General features: G+C 41.9%; 1 protein-coding gene across 5 annotated transcripts in view; it reads left to right on the top strand.

Moving 5' to 3' along the window:
• The window catches only part of tenm2a (teneurin transmembrane protein 2a), a 232366-nt gene that overhangs the window by 36252 nt on the left and 172561 nt on the right, over positions 1–23553 (top strand). For all 5 annotated transcript variants that reach the window (XM_030101639.1, XM_030101622.1, XM_030101630.1 and 2 more), the window contains exon 2: positions 20921–21282. In XM_030101639.1, the coding sequence (XP_029957499.1) occupies positions 21057–21282 (226 nt within the window). In that variant the 5' untranslated portion in view covers positions 20921–21056. The remainder of the gene's footprint in view (positions 1–20920; positions 21283–23553) is intronic.

Below are 23553 nucleotides of genomic sequence, written 5' to 3'. Positions count from 1 at the left end.
GCAATGTCTGTGTCTCCTGTTTGTGAGTGTCTGTACCGATTTTTTTTTTTTTTATGTAGTCTAGTCGTGGTTCACAACTATGTCAGTATGCTAGTCCCATTAAGGGATTACTCCTTGTTTTCTTATCCTGGACACCTTGGAGTGTCTGATTGGACTGAGACGAGTTGATCCTTACCAATCACAACACCTGCTGTCTGGACATCTGGGGAGCAGGAATCACCACAGACCCAGGCTGGAAAAAACAAAGAAAGAAGTAGAAGAAGGAGATGATAGGATATTGAATAAAAAAAAGGCAGCTAAAACAGAGTCAGGGTGGCATGCAGTTGGCGTATGAATTCTATCTAAAAAACTACTAGACATAAAGAGAATGACAGAGGAAAAGCTTTCATGAGTAGAACTTCCTCAGTCACACTCAATACGTCAAAGAGATATTTTCTGTCTCTAGAAACCGACTGTCAGGCAGCCCGTTTCTGAGTCAGACCCTCTCTGTTCTTAAATAACTTCTGTCTCATCTCTGTCTGCCTCTCTCCGGCTCACTCCCTCTCACTATACTGCTGCCAATTAAAGGGAGGCCACCAAAGACTCATCTAATTTGATCCGTATTACACTCAGATCAGTCTGCAACTGCATGTTGGTTCTTCAAATCTGTTCAGCCGATCATCTAATTGGATTAAAATGCGTTTTATCACACCAGTCTGTCACACTATCTGGAAGATTACACTCTCAGCACAGGCACCTGTGTTTCAGGGCCGCTCCAGCTGAAAGTTCAGGTTTAGGTTTAACATCCCAACATGACTTTTGTAATGACGCACAAAATTTGTCAGAGAATGGGATAACTTCTAATTTCTAGTTGTTTATTGGAGGTTTTATATAAGTTAATCAATTCAGTGAATTATCAAGGCAAATATGAATCTTCATTTTTTTTTCTTGCATGTATTATTTTTAATATGTAGACCACAGGGGTTTTCTGAGGCTCTCCCTGTTTTGAGGTTGGTAAATTCCGAATAAGCAGACCTGGTAAATTGAATATTAAAACTCCAGCTTTTGTGTCACTGGCTGAGTGGGTTGTATATTTCAGAAAAATGTGTACGATGATGATTCATTATATTTGTTGCTCATGATGCTTTTGTAATTTAGCAGTTCTTTCATAGGTTTAATTTTTGAACGTTTTCATTAAAAAATGTGTTTCTATTCTATTCTCTGTATTCAATCAGGAGTCTGTAATTCAGTCATGATTTCGGTAGCTGCGAAACCATTTTTTTCACTTAAATAAATACATCTGAGTGGTCTGATGCAATCAGCAGCTACTTTCTTGCTGTTGAACGATCATGGATCTGATGAGCAGACTTTCGGAGGACCACAGCGTCCATCGCGCACAATCGGAATCAGAGCTGGGGTGGAGTCCGATCGGGTTCCTCCAGCTGAAGTGTTACATTTGGAGAGCAGCTCAATCAGCCCCATTAATGAATTAACAGGCGGCATGCAAATGTTGCCCCAGTGGCTCGGTCTCTCTCGTGCTCTCATAATTGTTAGCTATGAAGTTCACATCAAAACTAATAGCCAGACTGATGCCATTACCGCGCACTTCTGTTGCCACTGGCAACCAGTGGAGTCTGTCATTGTTTGTAGAGTCTGCTGCGGTGTTTGAATGTGAGCAAGAGAGGAGATAGACACAGACTCAGCAACGGCGGGAATAAAAGAGCATGATAAAGAGGGAATCAAAAGAGGTATACTGGGTTCTGATCATTCAGGGAGAAGAAAAGGACACACGCTGGGTCTTGACAGATGTAAATGTCAGCTGGATAGTTTGGTTTGAATGGTTGCAAATGGAGAATACCTTTGCTCGAGCTTCCATCTTTTTTTTTCTTGAAGAGTTTAGTGTGTGAGGCTGCGGGGGCAGAAACACACGGAAGAGCTACGAGCAGCCCAGAGAAACGTCTCTCGTCCTTCAACACTCTATTTTTTCTCCCCAATTTTATTTATTATTATTATTTCTTTATACTACGCCATGTGTCAGCCTCTACGGCACATTTTTACCTGAACTTGTTTTCTCATTCCTGTGAGCATGCAGGGTTTTTTTTTTTTTTTTTTTTTTTGGAAGGTGAAGTAAAGGAGAGGAGGCACTTGATGCAACTCATCACCGAGCTCGCTGCTACTGTCTCCTGCCTTGTCTGCTCAAAGAGCCCTGGAACCCCGCTGGGAAAGATGAGAGGCTTGATTACAGTCAAATTAGCAAATGAGCAGGTTAATTACAGAACCAAATTCTTGTATAAGGACTGTCATTTTTCTGAGAGATGCTTCAGCTCAAAGAGCCTAAAGAAAAAGTGAGGAAGGAGGATGGAAGAGGAGGAGCGGGAGAAAAAGAAGAGGGCACATCTCTTTCCTTTCTCCTCTTTTATTCCAGAAAACTCCCTGGTTTCTGCCTTTCTCGGCTCTGAAGCTTGCCGTTTGAGGTTAAGGGGAAATGGTTGCATCAATGAGCTATTATTTCTTTTTTTTTTTTCTTTTTTTTCAGAGGACACTTTTCGCCCCCCTCCTGCATTTTCTTTTTCTCTCACTCCCTTCCTCTCTCTCAGGAGACTGCATCAAACCCCTCACTCCAGCTTTCTACCCACTCTCCCGCTCACTGGCTTTCATCCTTCACTTCACAGGAGCCTTTGGGAGGCTTCAGATTTTTTATTTGCTACAACCACGTAGAAAAGGAATTTCTGAGACATCGCTAAAGTTTGCAAGGACGTTACGTTTCACACTGAGAAAATGTGCAGTCAACTTGCAGGAAAAAAGAAAAGGCAAAAGTAATTAGGGAGCGCTGGTTGACTTTTTTTTTCCTTTGCCTGACCTTTATCATAAGTCACACGTTGTGTTAAGAATAACACTGTATTAAATAATGTGCTTTTGTAATGTCACTACTTTTGACATTAACTAATGGCTATTAGGGAATTAATATTTTGGAATTAACTAAGAAAAACAGTTTCAGAAGTGCTGTCTCACTCGATCACTCTTAGTGAGCTGGCTGTTGGCTTGAGCATCAGCCGAATGTGCTATTTAATGATTGTCATTTTGCTTGAGAACAGTACATGGGAGAAGATAAAGAGCCTCACAACTAAACCGAAGCATGTGCAACTTCAACACTGTTTCCACAAGAGCTGCGGTGAATCGGTAGCGCCGTAAAAACATTAGTTTACTTTCATAAGACTTTTCTGTTTCAGCATTTTCTTTTGTTTTTTTTGTTTTTTTCTCTTTATTCAGCTCTAAAAGCTGTTTTCCTCAGGAGGCACTAACATCAGAATGTAGAGCATCTTCCTGTAACTAACTGGTGCAAGTTCAGCAAAACCTAATGATTGTATCAGTCATAACACTGAGAGCTAATGTGTCACAACAACACTACGGTAATAAAGCTGTGTGTATTATGAATGCAATCCTAAATGGGGGAGGCAGATGGTGATGCACGAGGTCCTAGGTAAGGAGATACTGCAGTTTTTCTGTGTTTTTAAAGAAGTAATTAGTAACTGTAATCAAATCAGGAACCTCCACAACAAATTGATTTGTTCAGTGGCCGTTGCCGATCTCCTGAGGGGTGGGTGTGTGTGTGTGTGTGTGTGTGTGTGTGTGTGTGTGTGTGTGTGTGTGTGTGTGTGTGTGTGTGTGTGTGTGTGTGTCTCAGTCAGTCTGGAAGACGTGGATGGATTTTGTGGGCAGATGTGTATGAAGTCTGGAGCAAATGGAGTGAGAAGCTGAGCAGCTGGCAGAGGACAAGGAGTAGGCTAGTGAAAAGGATGGGAGGCTCACACGCGTGTGTTCAGACACACACACATACACACACACGCACACAGCGATGATTCAAAACCGGTGGCGCACATAAGAAGTGACATGACTCACACCAGTTCACTTTCCAGACGCCGTGGTTTGTGCATCATGCCAGGGACCAACCTACTGCAACACCGCGAACTTCATTTCGCCCGCCTTGTCGCCCGTGTGTCATCATCTGTCATCAGTTCGGTAAATTAGAGTTTCACTCCTGCGAGTGTTTCCTGGGAATTCGTCCTGGATGCAGTCATATCTCTTAATGGACTTGAAGTTGTGAAAGTTGGCAGGTGGCTCTTCATAGATTTTATGGGTGCTGTGGCAGCCAGAGGGATACGCATCGGGGAGCTGTGTAACTCACAGAGGGCAGTGCGGGAACCGAGAGCGGTGGGAGGGCAGCCATATTTTATCCGTCAATCATGCTGTAGTGAGGGGGAGGGATCAGTGTTCATCTCGGTAGACGGCTCTCTTAACAGACTTACATCGACACAGGCTGTCTGGTTTAAATTACAGCATCGGCAACACTGACCTTTCCCCTCCGCTTTGTTCTTTATTCCTCCGTTTTCCTACGTCCATAGTTCTCTCCTCCTCTCTCCGTTCCTCCTCCCACTTAGAAAGCTCTATTGGATTTTAGTCCATTCCAAATGAATTGAGCTGCGGCACTCATGTCGAAATGAGCCCAGTCGATTGCCTAAATGTAACTACGCACAGTTATCGGGACTGCAGCGCAAGCCATTTGCGGGAAGCCTAAACATTATAAACAAATAAAGCAGCCGTATTGCCTCCAGGCCTTTGGTTAGGAATGCACTGCAGTGTCTGGTGAATGGGCAGCCAGCGTGAAATCCAATATAGGCCTGCGTGTGGAGGAGGAGGGAGAGCACTCTACTCCAATCTTCATCAATACAGCACTCTACAAGGCTGGTGTGGCCACTGCCACCAAAACACCACCACTGTTATTTTGACCACTCCACGCCACATCTGATACTACTGACACCAACGCTACCTGCTATTTCTTTTACTGAACACCAGAGAGGGGGCCGTTCTTCAAGTGTGTTTTCTCCAGGAGTTCCCTACAGAGCTATAATGAATCTCTCCAACTAATCAGGGCAAAGAACTCAGGCTGTTCTTAGAAATGTCTTCAGCTCTCTTGTCGATTCTCCTAATGTCCCCTGATGCTGTTGATTTCCAACATTTCATGCCCTTTTACAAGCTTATATTTTATAACAGAGCTTGCTTTAGTGGCAGCCTACAGTACATTTTCCATAAATAAGATTTTCTCAAGTACCACTGTAGGCGTACAAAAAAAAAAAAAAAACTTTTTCCACTACCTTCGCTTATTATGGTGTCTACAGCAATCACGTTGGACATCATGAAACCGGCGATTGCTGCTGTACAGCAGAAGCTCTTTTTAACAGCTACAAATTATGATGTTACGCAAGGTCTTGTTTTGAAAAAAATACCACTTCTCGGTATGGCGTTAAGATAGTTGTGCTTTTCTCTTATTAACCTCAGTCACCGTGTCCCCCGTTTCACTGTGTCTCTTGTCGCTGTGTCCTGGTGGTTTAGCATTGGTGCAGGAGCAGTGAGGGATAAATCACCAGAGGTCTGCTTGCTGCAAGACAGACACAACCGGAGGATGCCTTCAGCCGCTCTGATTTTCTAAAAACCCTCCGGTTACCATGGAAATCCCTCCATCACCAGCACTTATTGTGACATTGACCTAGAGCAAGGGCCAGGGCCATGTATGATGACCTCCCACTATTTTTTTTTTCCAGGGTGCCTTTCAATGACATGTGCACTTCAGTTTCTGGAGGATATGCACTCCCTGGAAATGCACATGAGCATGAGCACATTCATAACTGCAGCCATTTTTTTGTGTTCATTTGCCTCAAGCGTGTTCACAGTTGCACTCACGTTTACATGCTTGCTCAGAAATCAGGGACAAAGAGCTACACGGATGTAGAGATGGCAACTGTACACGCAAAAATATTCAAGTGATTAAAGCTGAAATCTGGTTGACTTTTTTTCCATGTGGCCACTGGTTCTCCCTTCACGGACATCACATTCAATCGGCTCCTCTTCTCTGAGGCCAGCCGTCCTCTCATATCTCTAACATTTAGATCAAACCTTGTTGGGCTGGAGTCTTGTGGTCAACATGTCTCACACATGTGCATCATATATAAACTGGGATGTCTGCATTACTAGATGCATAGTATGCATCAGATAATTAAAAGCAAGAAGAAATCCATCTCTGCCAGTTTGTTTTCTGAATATAGAAAGTTTTACTTATTTTTGTAGAATTATATGGAATGTAATGGACAGATTTCCTAACCCCTCCATCCACCAAGTAATCCATCCTGAGATCCACCCATTCATCAGTGCATCCAGGCATCATTTTTCCATCTTAATCCACATGGGATTATGGCGGCATTAAGGGGAGCAATGAATCCAAGATGTGGCGGTCCCTCGAGACTTGCTCTGGCTCATCAACTGCATTCAATGAAAAATATCATCAGACATTTAATAAACGGAGGGAAACGGAAAAGCATTGAATTGGTAGTCAAAATTATTAAAATTCCCTGTAAAAGGAGTGCATACCCCTATGCTGGCCTTTGAGTGATGACAATATTTTTGGAGTCTCCGTGATCAATCAGAGTAGCCTATTACTGATCAGAAAATTTAGTTTTTTTGTCATTTGCCAAATGTTGAGGTATATCCTGAGAATCATCTTCACAGTGTGATAGTAGTTTCTGTTCTGTGAAATATGAACTGAAATTAAAATACTTTTTGAACCACTTCATAAATTGTAAGGAGCAAAATGTACTGACATTTGGTTTTAAAATGTTGAAAATGCCCTTTAAAAGTAAGAAAAATGAACTCTCAAGTGAAGCACAAATACCTAAAATCTCAGTTTCTAGGCTTTGATAAAGTATTTATACTCCAGGATTTCCTACATCAGCATGTACCTCCCCTGATGCACGACCTTGGAGGATCGTCCCCCACCCCAGATCTTCTGTTTGCTGTTAGAAATGACAGATTTCAGCCCAGTTTTAGTCCGATAGCTCCTACCTATTCTGGACGGCCTCTCAAACAGACACACATTAATCGCAGCAGCCTCCCTCTGCCTCACCACGGCAAACAGTGTCCATCTTGACAAGTCATTTATTCTTATTTTCAATTTCACCGACTTATTCTCCATAATAGAAGAGAAACAAATCTGCCAATTGGATGTGATAGCTCATTTGTATCTGTCATCCCAGTGTTGGACATTTCTTGAATTAAGACGCAGTTTTAAGGGATCAGCAGTCAGGACACTTGTTGCGCCAGACCTTATGTAATCTGTCTGCCCCGTTGGAGAGATTGTTCATGCCCTTATTTGCTTGCAACAGATTTTTAAATCTGATAGTTAAATATTTGAAGTTGATTAATGTCTAAATAATTTTTTTTCTTCTTAATTATAAAGTGAGTTTTCAGCCACTTTCTTTTGCGGTGTTATGAATCAGTGTGCCCCAAGGTACAGCATTCAGACCTGTGTAAAGCTTTCTGCTAATAGTGATGCGATAGTCTAGCCCAGTGTGGTGTACTTTTAATGTGACCCCGTCTGCTGCATTGATTCTATTCATTCTTCCATTTCTCTCTCTATGCGTTGCCATTATGGATATGGCTGGTTTATAAAGTATCTTTACGAGACAGCTTTGGCTTTTTGTCCAGCTCCACTGCAAAGTGGCCCTTGAAAAAGCCTAGCAGTCGTTCTCCCGTCTCTCCCTCTTACCCCTCATTTCATTTCTTCTGTGTGCCTTCCCAGCCACATCCTCTCTAATGAAGCTAAATCTAGCATGCTAAATGGGACCAGTCATCTATGTCATTGGTGCTAGAGCGGCCAGAGCTGTCTTCTATTGGCCCCGCAGGCACAAACACTCTCAGACCACGAGTTGGCGGCTTTAGAGACACAGCACAGTAGGCACAAACAATATAGACCCAAGCAGGCACTTATCTATAGTAGCGGTGCAATATTGGTGCCATGCATGTGCCCAGAAAAAAGAGGCCGCCATGTGTGGGCCGTGGAGAGCAGATAAAGTAACAGAGTCAAAAATGCCCACGTGAAAGTGCAACTGAAGCTCCAGCTGAGATCGGTACAGTACGGGAGATCAAGAGTAGAGAGATGTGCTCAGTGGGGGACCGGCCTGTCGATTGCAGCGCTCTCTGCTTCAAAGTTCTCAGCTTCAGGATTTTGTATAGAATCTAATGGCTTTGGAGTGTGAGTGCACACAGTAACACAAGTGGAAAGGCACCGTAATATAGGACCCGACATGACAATCCAAAAAGCACACACACTTGTGGGTACACACGCAGACACCTGCACATGCATGCACAGACACATAGCGTTTCAGATCTCTTACTGAAGTCCAATATATCCCTCACAAACCCATTAAGGGTGCTTCATATAACAGCCTCTCAGAGAACACAGGCAGAGGGATGTGAGAACAGAGCCGACTGAGTGAGAAAACACAGCCAGGTATTTGTTAGGTGCTCAAAGTTGGAACACATTGTGGTGTTTTCTTTTGTTTTGTTTTTTTCACATCCAGGTTCTTTTTTTTTTTTTTCTCTCTTTTTTTTCTTTTTTTTTTTTTTACAGAAAAAAACATATAGTACGGTATAACAGTTTTTTTCCCCATATGAAGTTGATTCAAATAGCGCAAACGTAGGCGAAGATTAATTTTGCAAATAAATAAGTTATATTTACCACAGAACAATGATGTTTCACAGCTGAACTTCTACCAAAAGTGAAATGAAATAATAATTTACCAGAATACAATATATGATTTTGGAGTTTTATGTAAAATATCATACTAAGTTTGAACATACTTTGTGTTTTTGGGACACACTTACAGTTTACACTTTATTTCAGCTGTGATTCTGTGATTTTTTTTATTTTTTACCATCCTTCCATCCATCCATCCATCCATCCCATCCTCCTAATATGTTGCTTGAATATACTTTTTTTTTTTAAAGATTCAGTTGGATTTCACTCAGTTTTTGCCAGATTGACTCACCTTAAACCCCATTCAGCTTAAATGATCAAATTCTGTGTCTAACATAAGATGCTCATATATTGTAAGCAGTAATAGACATGAAGAAGTGAGCAAGGTAAAAGAGGAATCTTGTTATTTGGTTAATGGATACATTTCAGGTTGGGTTGCTTGAAACTCTTTCTCAGCTTTTATTCTACTCATGAGCAATTTCTCCATTTCTCATCTCTTGAATTTGCTCCATGAAAAACGGAGGGGGATATTCACTCGCTCCTCTCAAGCTAAGAAATGAGTCACTGCAGCTTGTTTTTGACCGACATGTACCTACCTGAGCTGAAGTAAGACATTCGCACATGGCTGACAGTTGGGTCTCCTCCCTGATCTCCCCCCATTTGACATTTCAGCCTGGAGAAATGAATCTTCTCTGGCATTTATTCACTGCTCTGGGCTTTCGCAGCCCTATAGGTGCTGTCATTTGCACTTTTTAATATGTGTGTTAGTGCTACAATTTTTCTGTTTACTTAAACAAGAGCTGACTTTCCTCTGAAGAGACGGGGTGGCAGTAAAAAATCGCTACAGTGTCCGTGAGCGTTTCACCCCTGCGTGGAGTTATGACATGCACAGACGCATGCAGGCAATGCATGTTGTACAGTAGGAGCCAGCCAAAGTCTTCAGCGTGTCACCTCTGTCATAGTGTTAATTAGACAGTGTCACCGTCTGTCCCCAGTGACATTTATTGCACATTTGAATATTTTACCCAGACAGATGGTAAGAATGTCAAGGCGTGACACTGAGTTATTAAGCCCTAGCCTTCTCCCTCTGCGACAGAACGCGGGGCTTGTCAGCACTCGATTGTTTTAATAACTCACTGACAGTACCGCGGCAAAGTTTGCCCTGGTTCTCTGTGCTGCAGCTCGTTCCTGGGGCACAGGTGAAAAAGCCAATGCACTTGTGCATGTGCGCACATACACACCAGTGCGAGTGTGATTCTTCTGAATGTGGACGAGCAGGAATTCCCTCAATGAATAAAAGAACAGGCAGCTTCGCTTGGTGACCTCTCCGCTCATATGATCCATCTGCAGACGGCCATGCTTTTCTGTATCACAGATGACCTTCACCTGCGTTGACAGTATTATCAGATGCATGGCATGGACGCGCACCATAACCTTAGAGTATGATACTAAAGCGTCACACACTGGTCAAATCCTTCACACTAGAATACACTCAGCATATTGAAAAAACAACAGTCCATTTATCTTCAGTATCCACCTTATCCATGCTGGAATTGCGGGGACCCTGAGCTGATTATTGATTGACCCTTGATTTGCCTCGATCGCACATTGAAGGTATTGACTGACACACCCACTTGCACCAACTTACAAAGTCAAGAACTTTGACAGCAATCTGCTCATTAATTTCAACTATCCCGGTCTGCTCTGGATTCTTTACGATTTATATTTGTTTTACATGTTGAAATCTGATTTTAACAACCCCCAATCAGGAAAAGCCTGTCTGTAATATGTGTTGACTTGAAATGGTAAATCATTTCATTTGTCTTATTTTTACTCTACAAATAAAATTTATTATTAGCATGCAATTAAGAAAAACAAACTAATTTAGAGGTCCTGAACTGGGCTCAAACTTGACTGCCTCACCACCAGGATTGTAAAAAGATATGGCATGTCTGTGAAATTACACAATTTTCAAGGAATGTGTTTGTGGTCGTTTTGCATTTTGCAAACCTACAGTGTTAAAAGGAAAGAAAACCTGTTTAAATTAAATTCTGCTAGCTGCTAAAAGTGTGGATCCTTATCGGCTGAGGATCAAACAATGACATATTGTGTGACAGAAGCTATAAAAATGTTTCTTTTTGCTGAGGTTTCGTACCAAGGTACAACAGATGAGAAAAAAAATATCATCCAGACCCCCAAAAACTTCATGGAACTCCAAAAGAGAATTAAAATTATGTTTCCAAAGCTGACATTTACCTTCATCCAAACAGTGTTTGGTAGCATTTGTTCTTGCTTGTAAAGACATAAAGCTTAGAATACACTGGTGCAAAATTCAGCATCTGAAAAGCCCCTACTAATACTTTCAATGTTGCAGCCCACACGTTATATCATTGTATTATTTCTCGTGTTGCTGCCCTTTGAAATCACTTTTTTTTTTCTTTTTTTTTTCCCAAGGACAAGCTCATTTGTACTTCAAGGCTGCGGTATGAGTTATTCTTCTTCTCTCCTCCCACCCCGCCTCTTTTCTTACCTAACTTGCTCGCACCATCAAACAGTGGATGAGGAAAGAGCGGTTGTTGACATTGAGGAATATCCTGAGCCATCCGACTCCATGTCCCATCATTACAAAGACAATGGCCAAGGAGATATTGCCTGGCGAGTCATCGCTCTGGAGATTAGGAAGTCGTTTGCAGTCCTTTGTGACACGTGATCACGAAACAATCAATTTATGGCATCCTAAGTCTACTGCTTGATCCGCTGCTTTCAAACCATAATTGCACTGCTCTAGTTATTCATTTCCTAAATTATTCATCAAAATTACAAGTATAATAGAGAAACAACAGATAATAGGCTACTTACTCATGGTATTCTGTTTTTAAATGCTGCGTTCGTCAGACGCGGCGGCGCCCTGCTTCCTGTATCAGCGGGCGTCGGCGGCCGACGCTTGTCTTTATGGACGTTCCGATTGGAAGAAAAGTATTTTCTCATGGAGAAACAAGCCCCAAACAAAAGTTGCCAGAAAATCAAACTAAGCCTGCTTGTCAAAATTATTAGATGCTACATTAGCAAATTAGACCCAGTGTTACTTCCAGATTAGCGTGTAAAATTAGGATCAACAACAGAGTGAACACAGCTCGAGCACAGATGTTTTATGCATTATTCATTTCCGACACTGGGAGGAAAAGGAAAGAAAATATGGTTGGAAATGTGTGAAGCAGGTCCAGCTGTGAACTGGAGCGAACCAATTTAGCATCTTAGCAACTTAGCGGCAAACCTGGAGCACGCTCTCATGTGTTTACCGAGTGTAATGCATTTACAGGCCTGCTAATACAGACCGAGGAAAGACAGATATTATCTTGTCAACTTGTTGTATTGTGTATTTTCTTAATAAGCCTCCAGCCCCAAGGTGGACCCCCCTGGCAAAGAGTAGAAAATAAATTCACATCTGCAGTGCTTCTCGTAACAGTCTATATTATGAGCTTAGTTTGTTTAGTTATTCTGAGTATATCGTCACTGCTGCCATTTCGTCCCGTTCCCACAGCTCATTCTCATCTTGTCCGTCATTTCTCCCGCGAGTTTTTGAGCTATGTGTAATTACCCAGTTTGTTTGCACCTTGGCTCTAACTGCCTGTCTTGTCGCAGCCAGCTTGTGTTCACGGGAAGCGTTTGTGTGTGTGTGTGTGTGTGTGTGTGTGTGTGTGTGTGTGTGTGTGTGTGTGTGTGTGTGTGTGTGAGCGCGTGTGAAGGTTTGCATGTGCCAATCAGTCTTTAGCAAATATGGGTGTGACAGGCAAGAGCATGCAACAGTGCTAGTGTGTTTCTCAGCACATGTGTGCGCCACCCCAAGCCCACTCTGGCAGACACAGAGACAGAGAGAGGGACCTTGTCGTCTCTAATCCCTTTGTTTTGAGTCAGATTAGAGCTTTGCGAGGCGTTTGCGAGGCCTGCAGAATGTGGATTTAAGGATTAGTCTAATAAACAGAGGCTCTGTGGCACTCTGCAGCCCAGTGTGGAGATTACACAGGGAAGGAAGAGAGAGGGATGGATTGCCCCCCCCCTCCTTCTCCACCCTCTTCCATTCATTTCCATACCGACAAATGAGAGGATGAGAGGGGAAGAGACATGGTGGAGAAAATGGAAGGTGGATGAGGTCTGTTCACAGTTCCTGATCAGTGTGGTGACTTTCATTCATATCATGCCTCCACAGGGACCTCAGCGCTCTCATGCAGTCACACATGCAGACCTTGGGGTTTGTAACTCTTATCCGAAGACTCTTGTATGACCTTAGCAATACTTTGTAACTTGTGCATTCAGCCTGGTTAATCGTGGGGGCTGTTCTCATTTGAGCACAATACTCAGCAAAGCACGAATAATGCGCAGAACAAGTGCAGCGTATTAACTGGGAAGCCTAAGTGGGAAAACTCAACTATTAGCTCGCTAAAAATCCCATCATGTCTGCATTGTTGCCGAGCATTTTCCAAAATCTGCACTAATACCGTAGACAGATGAATGTATTTGTTTCATTCTATTTCGGCACTGGAGGGACGTGAAACCTGATAAAGCAAGGTTTATTGACTGAGAATATAGCTTGCTTTATTTTTTTGGAAGTGACCTTATTGTTGTGTGGCCGTTCAGATGAAAGGCAGCCTAATTTAGTAAAAAAAAAAAAAAAAAAATCACCTACTGACTTATTGCTTGCTGTCAAATGAAGATCTGAAAATCTGTGATGGCGGATTCTGCTGCACATCGTCACCGGCAGATGTGTTGTTGGGGCATTTAAACCCGCGACGTGCAAAACAATCAAACATCGGCATCATTAAAACTTGTAAATTTGATAGCTTTGTGCGTTTCAGCCGCGGTGTTATTTTTTTATTTCTTTGATTTGCATTTATGAGGATAATTTGACGTTCTGGTGTCGGTGACAGAAAATAAGCAAACAGCGGCAGAATGAGTGAACACAACGACCAATCGCACCTAATAGGCAAGTGATTTTTACCTGTTTGAAGTGTTGAGGGTAATTGGTTGAGGTTCATGTGTGCGTACGCATGTGTGTGTGTGTGTGTGGGAGGGGGTGAGTGAGAGGTGAAGAGCTTCCTGTCCTGCTCAGCCGTCAGCTGTTGGCTCACACACACATCTTGGATCCAGACTGGGCCGCAGTTTCCAGTTGAACTGAGGCCACCCGAGCATCCCCAGCCATCATTTTGCCCTCTGCATGCGTGTGTGTGTGTGTGTGTGTGTGTGTGTGTGTGTGTTTTGCTTTGCCTTTGCACTTGTGCCTTCACTTTTAATGCCACCCGAGATCGAAGACATGATTAATGACTCTTCACGGTGAGAAGCCTCTCAGTCAGAGCCGGGTCCAAAGCTCACACGAGGCAAGTGCGCGCGAGCGTGCATTTGTGTGTGTGTGTGTGTGTGTGTGTGTGTGTGTGTGTGTGTGAGTGAGTGACAGTGATTGGAAAAATGAGAGTAATAGAGGTCATGCTACATATTTAAATGCACATAAATATTAAGATATTAACTAAGCGCTCAATAGCGGGATTTATCAAAGTGTGCAGCAGGACTCCTCCCCTGAAGGAGCTTCACATCTCGACCTCCCGGCGCTTCCACGTTTCACACCACACATGCTTTCTCCCACACTAAACGCTGACTTTTGGTTGAGTGCTGAACTTTGTAATGTTTTCCACATCATACAGTGTTCTCAGTAACTGTTGTTGAGAGCCATAGGTGAGAAAAAGCGACACTGTTGTCTTTGCAAAGTACTGTTTTAAAATATAATTTATTTAGTATACAACTGTTCCTGTGATTGTAGCTATTTTAGCATTCGAATTAGTTTTTAATACACTGACACTGAATTCTGTCTAAGTAAAATAATATATAGTTTTGACGTAAATTTGTTATTTTCATGATGATTTCATTTTATAAATTTGAATCATCTTGGAAAAAGATTTCTGCCTAACTCTTCAATTTTTCTGACATTTCACACTTTGAGAACTACCGTTCTGTAGTTTGTATTCACATAAACACACATTTCTTTCCGAGAGTGAATAATCAGGTAACACACACACACACACACACACACACACACACACACACACACACACACACACACACATTTATTTATTTACACAGTTTAAATTTGTGATATCCATACAATGACTTTTTGAAACATAATGTACATAATGAGATATTTATGGAGAAAGCCACACTGTTAAGACTAATTACATCGATTCAGCGTGGATTATTCAGTGGATCCACGGAAAAGAAGATATTTCATGGTGAAAAGAACAAATTATACATTAGGATAATAAGGATTTACACATAAAAACATGTGGATGTGAAGTGTCAAGTGCATACTGTTCATCAGGGGAATCAGAACATGTAATTGGATGCTTTGATGGCTGTAAGTATAATATTTTAATCTCAGCCGTGTTTGGGTGCAGTCGGACGCTCTCTCTGAAGTCAGGATGCACGCAGGTTTTTTTTTTTTTTTTTCTTTTTCAGTGTAATTGAGTACAAGTCTCATTCACGGATTTGTTTTCACTCTTTATTCTCACTCAACCTCTCTGTACTCAGCTCTTTCCCTGTCTACTCTTTTGTCTCTCTCAGTCACTCCGTGTCTTCCTCCCTTTGTCTTTGCGCGCAAACTGTGTAAACAACTTAATTTGAGAAGCGGCACACAAAAAAAAAAAGTAGAAAATTGAAGCCAAACGCTTTTATAGCCGCAGTTTTGTCTTTTGTGATAACAGGGCCAAGTTTTCAATAGGCCATCTCTGACTATACAAATCGCATTCAAATGAAAGAGAAAAAGAGAGACAGAGAGAGAGGAGAAGAAGGGAGAGTGATGGAGAAAGAAAAATAGATACCAAATGAACAATTTCATCTCCTGTTGACAAAGAGTGCTGGAAGAGTGTCTGGATTTTCTGATGGATGGGCTCCATGCTGTGTTTTATCAAGCTTTTTAGCTGCCAGTCTTGTTGGCTGATTTTTACTTTTGGTATAGTTACAATTGAATTTAATGAGCCAGGTATTGGCCGCGCTGCAGATTTCCAGTCAAGTCATGAGATCTGACAAGATAAGATTTTACGGTATTTTTATAAGGTGAGAAACTCGTTTACCTTAAATGCCAGTAAATAAAAAAGAGGGAATAGAAAAATACTGAGATTTTAATATATTTTAAATTAACTATATTGTCAAAGCTGTTCACTAAATAATGAAAGAACCTGTTTGCAAAGTGCAATTCATTATTTAAAGGTGGATTACAAAAAACAAATCTAATGAGTCTTAGAAATTATTTGTAATTTGCTCTTTTATTGGAAATATGTATCAAAAAGGTTCAAAATGTAATATGAAAAATGGCCCAATATAAACTAATTAAAAATGACTCTGTGTGTGTGTGTGTGTGTGTGTGTGTGTGTGTGTGTGTGTGTGTGTGTGTGTGTGTCTCAAATATATAAATTCAGATTTAATAAAATGTAACATTGACACTGAAAAACAAACGGAAAATTTGAGGACTTATTGAATGTCTATAAAGCCATACAAGCTATTTAAAGATCTCCCTTTCAGAGGTTCTTCATATTTTGTGATATTGTAAAGATCAACGGACTAAGCCATTTCTTTTTAGAAAATAAAAACGCTAAGTAATCAATATTATTTGTTTGCTGCTGCAATGAAAGAGCACTTCACATATAACTTCTTCTGAAAAGGAGAAACTGCAAACCTTGTAAATCGTGCCCTCTCGGTCTGTATGGAGCCGAAGAATAAGTCAATAAATGTCAGGCTGGTTTGTAGCATATACAAAGTGAACGTGGCCTGTTGGTGCACCCACCTAGTTGGCTGCAGCAGAAGTCATCTGGTCAGGCAGCCTCCCACAGCGCCATGGCCTTAAACCACGTCTGTACGAGCACCAAGACATCGCCTCCATGCTTATTTGTTTGATAAATGCGAGCGGCGGCTGGATGGATCCTTTTGCAGCTAATTGTCTTCGGGTACCTTGCCAGTGTACATGTAACCATTACAAATGCAGTGAAATAATATGCAGAGCCAGGCCCGCCCGATTGCGATCAGCTTGTTCCCGGAGCCGGATGTCTCTGCAGCATTTTCCTCAGGCAGATTTGAAGCATGATGCAACAAAACACAAAATACCTGAGGCAATTTCAAGCCATAAATGCACCGATGCACCTTCTGCTGAGACATTTCTGATCCACTCCTGGCTGCCCCCCCCCCCCCCCCCCCCCCCCCCGCCCCCCCCCCCCCCCACCAGCTCACCTCCAGCCGACTAATCTGTATAAACCCATTGTGGCAGAATTTGTCGGATGCATTTCAATTTTGACAGTTTAGGTAAATTAGATGCTATTTTTCCATGTGCAAGAGACACATCCGAATCATGTAATAAGACATGAGATTTGAGTGGTGAAAAAGCTGCATCTGTATATAAAACCTGCTCTGTCACTTGTGTTGCTTTGATATTTTTATTCTGTTCTTTTAAAGGTTAATTAGGCGGAATGGAAAACCTTGTTTGATGCTCACTAATCCATTGATTTCATTAACTTCCTATTAACTGGTTGTGATTTCTAGTTACAGTGGATTTACAATGTATTATTTTTCTTTTTTTTTTTTGAAAGCTGTTATTTGCAGAGAATAGACAAATTATCTGCACCAAACTTCACCTCTATAATTTTGAAAATTAATTCTCCGCCCTTTCTGTCATCTTCCAATTACGATTCTCATTCTGCCCGGATTTCATGGTCACTTCACGGTTGCATGCATGTCTCCTTTCTCCTTCATCTCACCATCTAATGTTGTCAAGGACAGCTGCTTGCAGGATCTGTGTGTGTGTGTGTGTGTGTGTGTGTGTGTGTGTGTGTGTGTGTGTGTGTGTGTGTGTGTTTGTGGAAATGCCTGTGCTCGATCATGAAGTTGTGGTTTAAGATCAGTAAATTGAACTTCTGATAAATTAGACAATTCCCCTCGGTGTGATGATCAGGGGAGGTTGGACCGTTGTCAATGGAGTAATTAACCAAAAACTGTGTGTGTGTGTGTGTGTGTGTGTTTGTGTGGGGAGGTGCGTTCTTCAGCGACCTTGAGAAAAACACCTGTGTGTGTAGGAGATGTGATTGATATGTGTTCCAGGTTTCATGGTTGTCCCCCTTTAGCTTCCTCACATCTATCAGTCTGTCTCTGATGCTGTGCTTTCTTCTCCCTCTTAGTCAATCAACAGTTTATTATATACAGAACACACACACACACACACACACACACACACACACACACACACACACACACACACACACACACACACACACGCACAGTCTTGTATTTCTATCCTTGTGGGGACCGTCCATTGACTCCCATTCATGTCTAGCCCCTAACCCTGACCCTTACCCTAACCCTAACCCACACCACAACAAAGCCTAACCCTAAAGAAATGTTTTTGCACTTTTACTTTTTTCAGTAACAACAACATGGTCAAGAAAACACTGTTTCTCCTACTTAGGACCGGAAAAAGGTCCCCACAAGGCACGTCGTTCCACGTTTTGCTATCCTTGTGGGGACATTTGGCCCCAACAAGGATAGAAATACAAGAACACACACACACACACACACACACACACACAGTGTATAATTTAACTTAGATGAGAAAAAAAGATTTATCCTAGCTGCATAAAAACATAATGCTTTAAACAATATGCACCAAATGTGCTTTGTTCTTGAGTTGTTGTTGTTGTTGTTGGTTTTTTTTTCCAATCAACAAGTTCATTTATGTAAAAATGATTGCAGTGGTGTTAGTTGGCACTGTCCTCTCTCAGTGAGAATATACTTCTTTTCTCCGGACCTTTGTAGGTTTTATATTGCATCAATTTGTGTCAGTAAAAATGTGTGTGTGCGCGTGTGCGTGTGCACGGCAGCTTGTCCAGGGTGCACCGTGCCTGCACGCCACGGACGCCACTGAAAATCCAGTTTAATTGCAGCAGTCGCTTCACATCACACCAGGACGGTCTTTTAATGCCACAAATCTGTCTGGAAGGAACTGAACCTCTCACACTCGTAGCACAGAGAAGCTTTTTCTGCCAGCGAGTTTATCGATAGTCCTCCAGTTTCAAACCGATGCTGTGTTTTGTGAACCTCGCACACCATGCAGGGAGGAAACAATGAAATGAAAGTCTGCCTGATTATGCTTTTGAAACAACAGCATATGAATCTGTTGGAGGAACCACGCTGAAATAAAAGAATTTAAATGCAATAATATTTGCTTTTAGAAAAAAATAAAAATCTGCTAAGAAAATGGTTGCAGTGATCAAAATGTCATGTGAAAATATCAAAACACTTCTCTCTCCACAATTTACAGTTGTGGTCACTCACTTTCTATATCATTATTTTTGTGCCATTGTCAGTCAAGTTTCCCTTTTCACTTTTCTCTATGCTTTGAATTATTCAGCTTTCTCATTCTATTTTTCATATTTTCATTGTAGACTTGCAGACATGTAATTGACATGGGAAACACTCCCATGTGGCATGAAATCAAGTGAAGGAATTTTCAGTCATTTCTATGAATAAATGACATTTCATTTTTGAGCCATTTTTGGTAGAGATTATAACATTTCACAGATGGTTGGATTCGGTATCACATAATTTGAAATCAAATCGTATTTTGTATTTAGTTTGCATTTGAAACTCAGACATTGTCATTGTTTATTCTTGGAAATATACAAATGTATTATCTAAGTTGTCATGCTGAACTTGTCAGGCCTCATCCTGACGCCTCGCCCTGCACCTCTGACATCTGAGTCTCATGTAACTTATGAAATGACGTTAAGCACTAAATTTCCCCCAGAATGTCGCTCATTGTTTGGATGAGAACATGTTCGCACATTCCCTGAGCCAATCCTCGCTCTGTTTCCTCTTGCTCCATTCGAGGTACAAACACATTAAGGTTGAACTGCTAATAGCCTGTGTGATGGATGCCCAAGCATAATGAGCTCTTTATGAGACTTAATACCTACTGTTAATCAATGGACATAGCAGGGCACTTTTCAATACTACCTTCTAAGCATTTTAAAATGAGCCCTCATTGAATAGATTGACTCACATTCTGTATCCTTGCTTCTTTTTTTTTTCTCCCCCTTCTCATTCTTTTGTCTGTTCTAGCATGCAATTAGTTACATCACATAAACTCCATCAAGCGATGCCTGTTCTTTATAAGTGCCTTTTTCCTGCTATGAAATTGACTGTCCAGACGGAGAGATATTTTGATGAAAATGCAATGCTACGCTGTAATGCAAGTGGGTGGACCAGACTTTCCTCAGCCTCAAGTAATGGAACCACGGATGACCTATTTATTACCATAAATATCCCATACAGGCAGCTGCTGGAAGTGTTCCTGTCAATTACCGCTGGTTGTTGTATTGTTGTACTTTGATCTTTAGACTGCTACTGTAATACGTTGCTCAAGGCCGCTCCACTAGTATCATGCTTTATTAGCATCATAATCATGTATAATCTGCATCCACAAGTGTAAGGTTTGAATAGATTAAACGTGGGATGGTGCTCGGACAGATCAGGCTTTCGCTCAGATTAGGTATTGTCACAATGTACTTGTTCAGTTGCGTCGCGGCCTGCTTTACAAGCTGTGCCAAGATCTGGTAAGACTGTGATCTCAGGTACTTCCATTCTGTATACGTGCATCTGTGTGTGTTTGTGACGTCCTGCGTGGGGGTGTGTGTGTGCGTCTGGGTGTGTTTGATTATCCCTTACAGCCTCTAAGGGAGCCAGATTCATTCTCACTCTGATAATGAGGGAGAGACTACCAATGCCCTCAAGTCATTTCTCTTCTTCTTCCTGTTGCATCCGGCTGCTTTTCTTTCTTTGTTGCCTTTACCTTTTCTTTTTTTTCCTTATCTGTATAATCTGTCTGTTTTGTCATGACTCCGTCTGTCTTCTCTAAGCTTCCTATCCACTTCTGTTGCATTCATGCATCAGTGCCATCACTTTAGGATGACTGGACCATGTTTGAGTCACTCTCTGTTTTTATGTAATAGATTTAAATGCTGGCTGACCATTTTTCATCAGAGCGGTCGATGGCTGACTACCTCTGTGGACCACAATGCTGGCAGCTCTGTTTCTCCCCACAATAGCCTTACTTATCCCGCATCAATACTCCGATGTGTTGTATATTTGCCTGGTTGCTCGAATGTCCATTCACAGTGCTTCCTCTTACCTAACTTTCCCTGTATATTCTACTGGGAGTGCGAGACAAGTGTGAGGCACAGCAGTGCATCCATTAATTTTATACCAACCTCCGTGTCGTTTCCTCTCCTCTCCTCTCTGTCTCTCCCTCCTGCTATCTCTGTTTTCCAGGTGACTGAAGTGGAGATTGACATTGCGAAGGCCTTTTAGGAGGCCCTTCCATCTCACTCCCGGCCTCCTTCTCCTCCCTCCCCTCTGCGTCTGTCTCTCCTCCCTGAATCCTGACCCCCATATCCCCGACATCAGCATGGATCTGAAGGACCGCCGGCACCGCTCCCTGACCAGGGGTCGCTGTCCCAAAGACCCCCAGTACAACACGTCCTCTCTGGACGCAGACGAATGCCGTGTGCCCACTCAGAAGTCGTACAGCTCCAGCGAGACCCTGAAGGCCTTCGATCACGACCAGAGGCTGCACTATGGGGGTTGTGTGACCGACCTGGTTCACCACGAGGCAGACGAATACTCCAGACAAGGTGAGTCCATGGAGTGAAAATGCCTTTTTCAAATACATATTGTCGTTACAGTCACACGTTCATATGGTGCAGGGAAATCAACTTCAACTCTCATTATGTCCAAGGAAATAAGTTCTGTAGGACTTGATGCCACTTGGATAAGAATGTCAATGTTTCCCATGTGAAGCTGCCACTTCCATCTGATCAGCTCAACAGTGGCATTATAAGAGAAATAAACTGGTTTGCTGATCCATGATGGTCGATGGCATTGAATCGAATGGATTTACTTTAAATCCTCATCCTACACGCTCTTTTACATTCATACTATTTTATCTCCTGTCTTGAGCCCCTTAACGTTTCAAGTAAAAATGCCTTGTTTCTGCATTTTCGCTCTTAAAAGTTTCACGTTAATACGGCAACATTTTGAAAACAATGTCTGTTTACAAGGAAACAGCAGAAACTGTTGGTTGTTTTTGTCATGAAACCACACGCACGCAGAGAACAGTACACTATGAACATTACCACTGGGAAGTACACGGATATTCGGATGGACAAACAAAGGTTGTTTGTTATTACAGAGACTCTCAACTAGAAAATTATCAAGTCCCAGGAGATTCCAGGAGAACAACGACTGGGAGTCATGACACTCAGGAGGCAAACCGTTGTTGTCCATCCACTCGCACACGTGCAGAACAATGCTTTATGGCCATGGTGTGCATACACAGTAGTAACATTTCCGTCGTCTAAAAAGAGATGGAGTCTGGGCATTTTCGAAAGATTCTTTTCCCCAGAATTTTTGAAAAGTCACACCTTGAGAGCTGTTTTCCAAAAAGTTATATTTTCAGTGGCTCCAACCACTGCTGTCTCGTGAATGGACACCCAAAAGCAACAAAAGTTGTGCTTTTCGTTTGTGTTATTTTCTCATGGCTGCTTTTGAATCAAATGAGTTAACCTTGTTTGAGTATTTCAAAAACTCTCAAACTGTCTGCACCTTTAAATGTAAATCCCCGAGGACAAAACCAACTTATAGGTTTGCTGGTTGACCTTGCAAATGGTAAAAATGAACTGTGAGGATTGGTAAAAAGACTGTTGTTCCTGATTCGTCCACTGCAGATCGATAATTCTTACTGCTATAGCCAAATGAAGTTAGCGTGAAACCCAAACCACAAAGTGCAAACATCCTGCATTTTGAGAACCAATAAGCTTTGGAACATTTGTGAAAAGAAACACTGTCAAGGGTAAGATTTTTGCACTTTTTTTTTTTTTTAAGAAAAAAGGTGTACTCATGAGAAAAGACATTTTTTTGCACTAAAACAAGCTAATTTCAGAGTTGCTGGTATCTATAGGTTATGACGATGGCCAATGAACTAAAATGAGTGAGACACCCCCACATTAACAGCATCACAATCTGAGTTCCCATTTTGTCTCTCTCTCTTTTTTCAATTCTTTCTCACTTGCCATGTTTGTGCTCATCAAAGTAATGTAACGGCCTTTATCATCATGTTAATTTATTGATGACTATTATTCCTACCTGAGCTTGAAATTGTGCTTGTAGCATTTTGTTTTGTTGCATGTGACTCTCAATATAACGCTCAGTATGGGCATATCAAAGGTATTGCAGTTTGACTAAATTTCAGCAGTCATTTCCACTGTCAGTTCAGCTTACAAATTCAAATATACAGTATTTTCACTGCAGCAGCATTGATCGAGTCGAGAGTAGTGAAATACATTTTTCAGGCATTCCAGTCCATGTGCGTCAACATCAAGTAAACATCTTCCACTCCACAATAAAGAGTGACCTTGGTGCATGCGTAAAAGGTTTTCAGTTGGATGCTACTTGTAGGCATTTGGTGTTTCTTGCACGGCTTCTGTAGAGAGCTGTTAATGTAATCAGAAGCCATAAATGCTGCACTTTGCAGCAAAGGACCAAAGGAAGCCTTTAGCACTGGCAAGGCTGTCATAATGAACTTCTGTAACCCCCGGTGTGCAAGTTAGCCGATAGGCCGATAGGTCACTTCTAACGGGGCGGGCTGGCTCTCATAGCTGTGTCTTTTAACTGTTTGTGTGTGTGTGTACAGATGTGTATATTGCAGAGGGACATGAAACAGGCAGTATTGATTCTTGGCTAGTGAAAGGAGTCAGACTCAATGGGATTGATCTCTGCTAAGCTCTGTTTTCTCTGCATGGACACAGACAGGAGAGGAAGCCAGCTCCGAGCAATACAACATAACAGAGCAGGAGAAGGTAGAAAAACACAAGAAGGTGAAAGAATTGTCCGTGTGTGCATGTGTA

The sequence above is a fragment of the Salarias fasciatus genome, chromosome 2 (assembly GCF_902148845.1).
Source record: "Salarias fasciatus chromosome 2, fSalaFa1.1, whole genome shotgun sequence".
NCBI classification, from domain to species: Eukaryota; Metazoa; Chordata; class Actinopteri; order Blenniiformes; family Blenniidae; genus Salarias; species Salarias fasciatus.
This window is presented reverse-complemented; position numbering and strand designations above follow the sequence as displayed.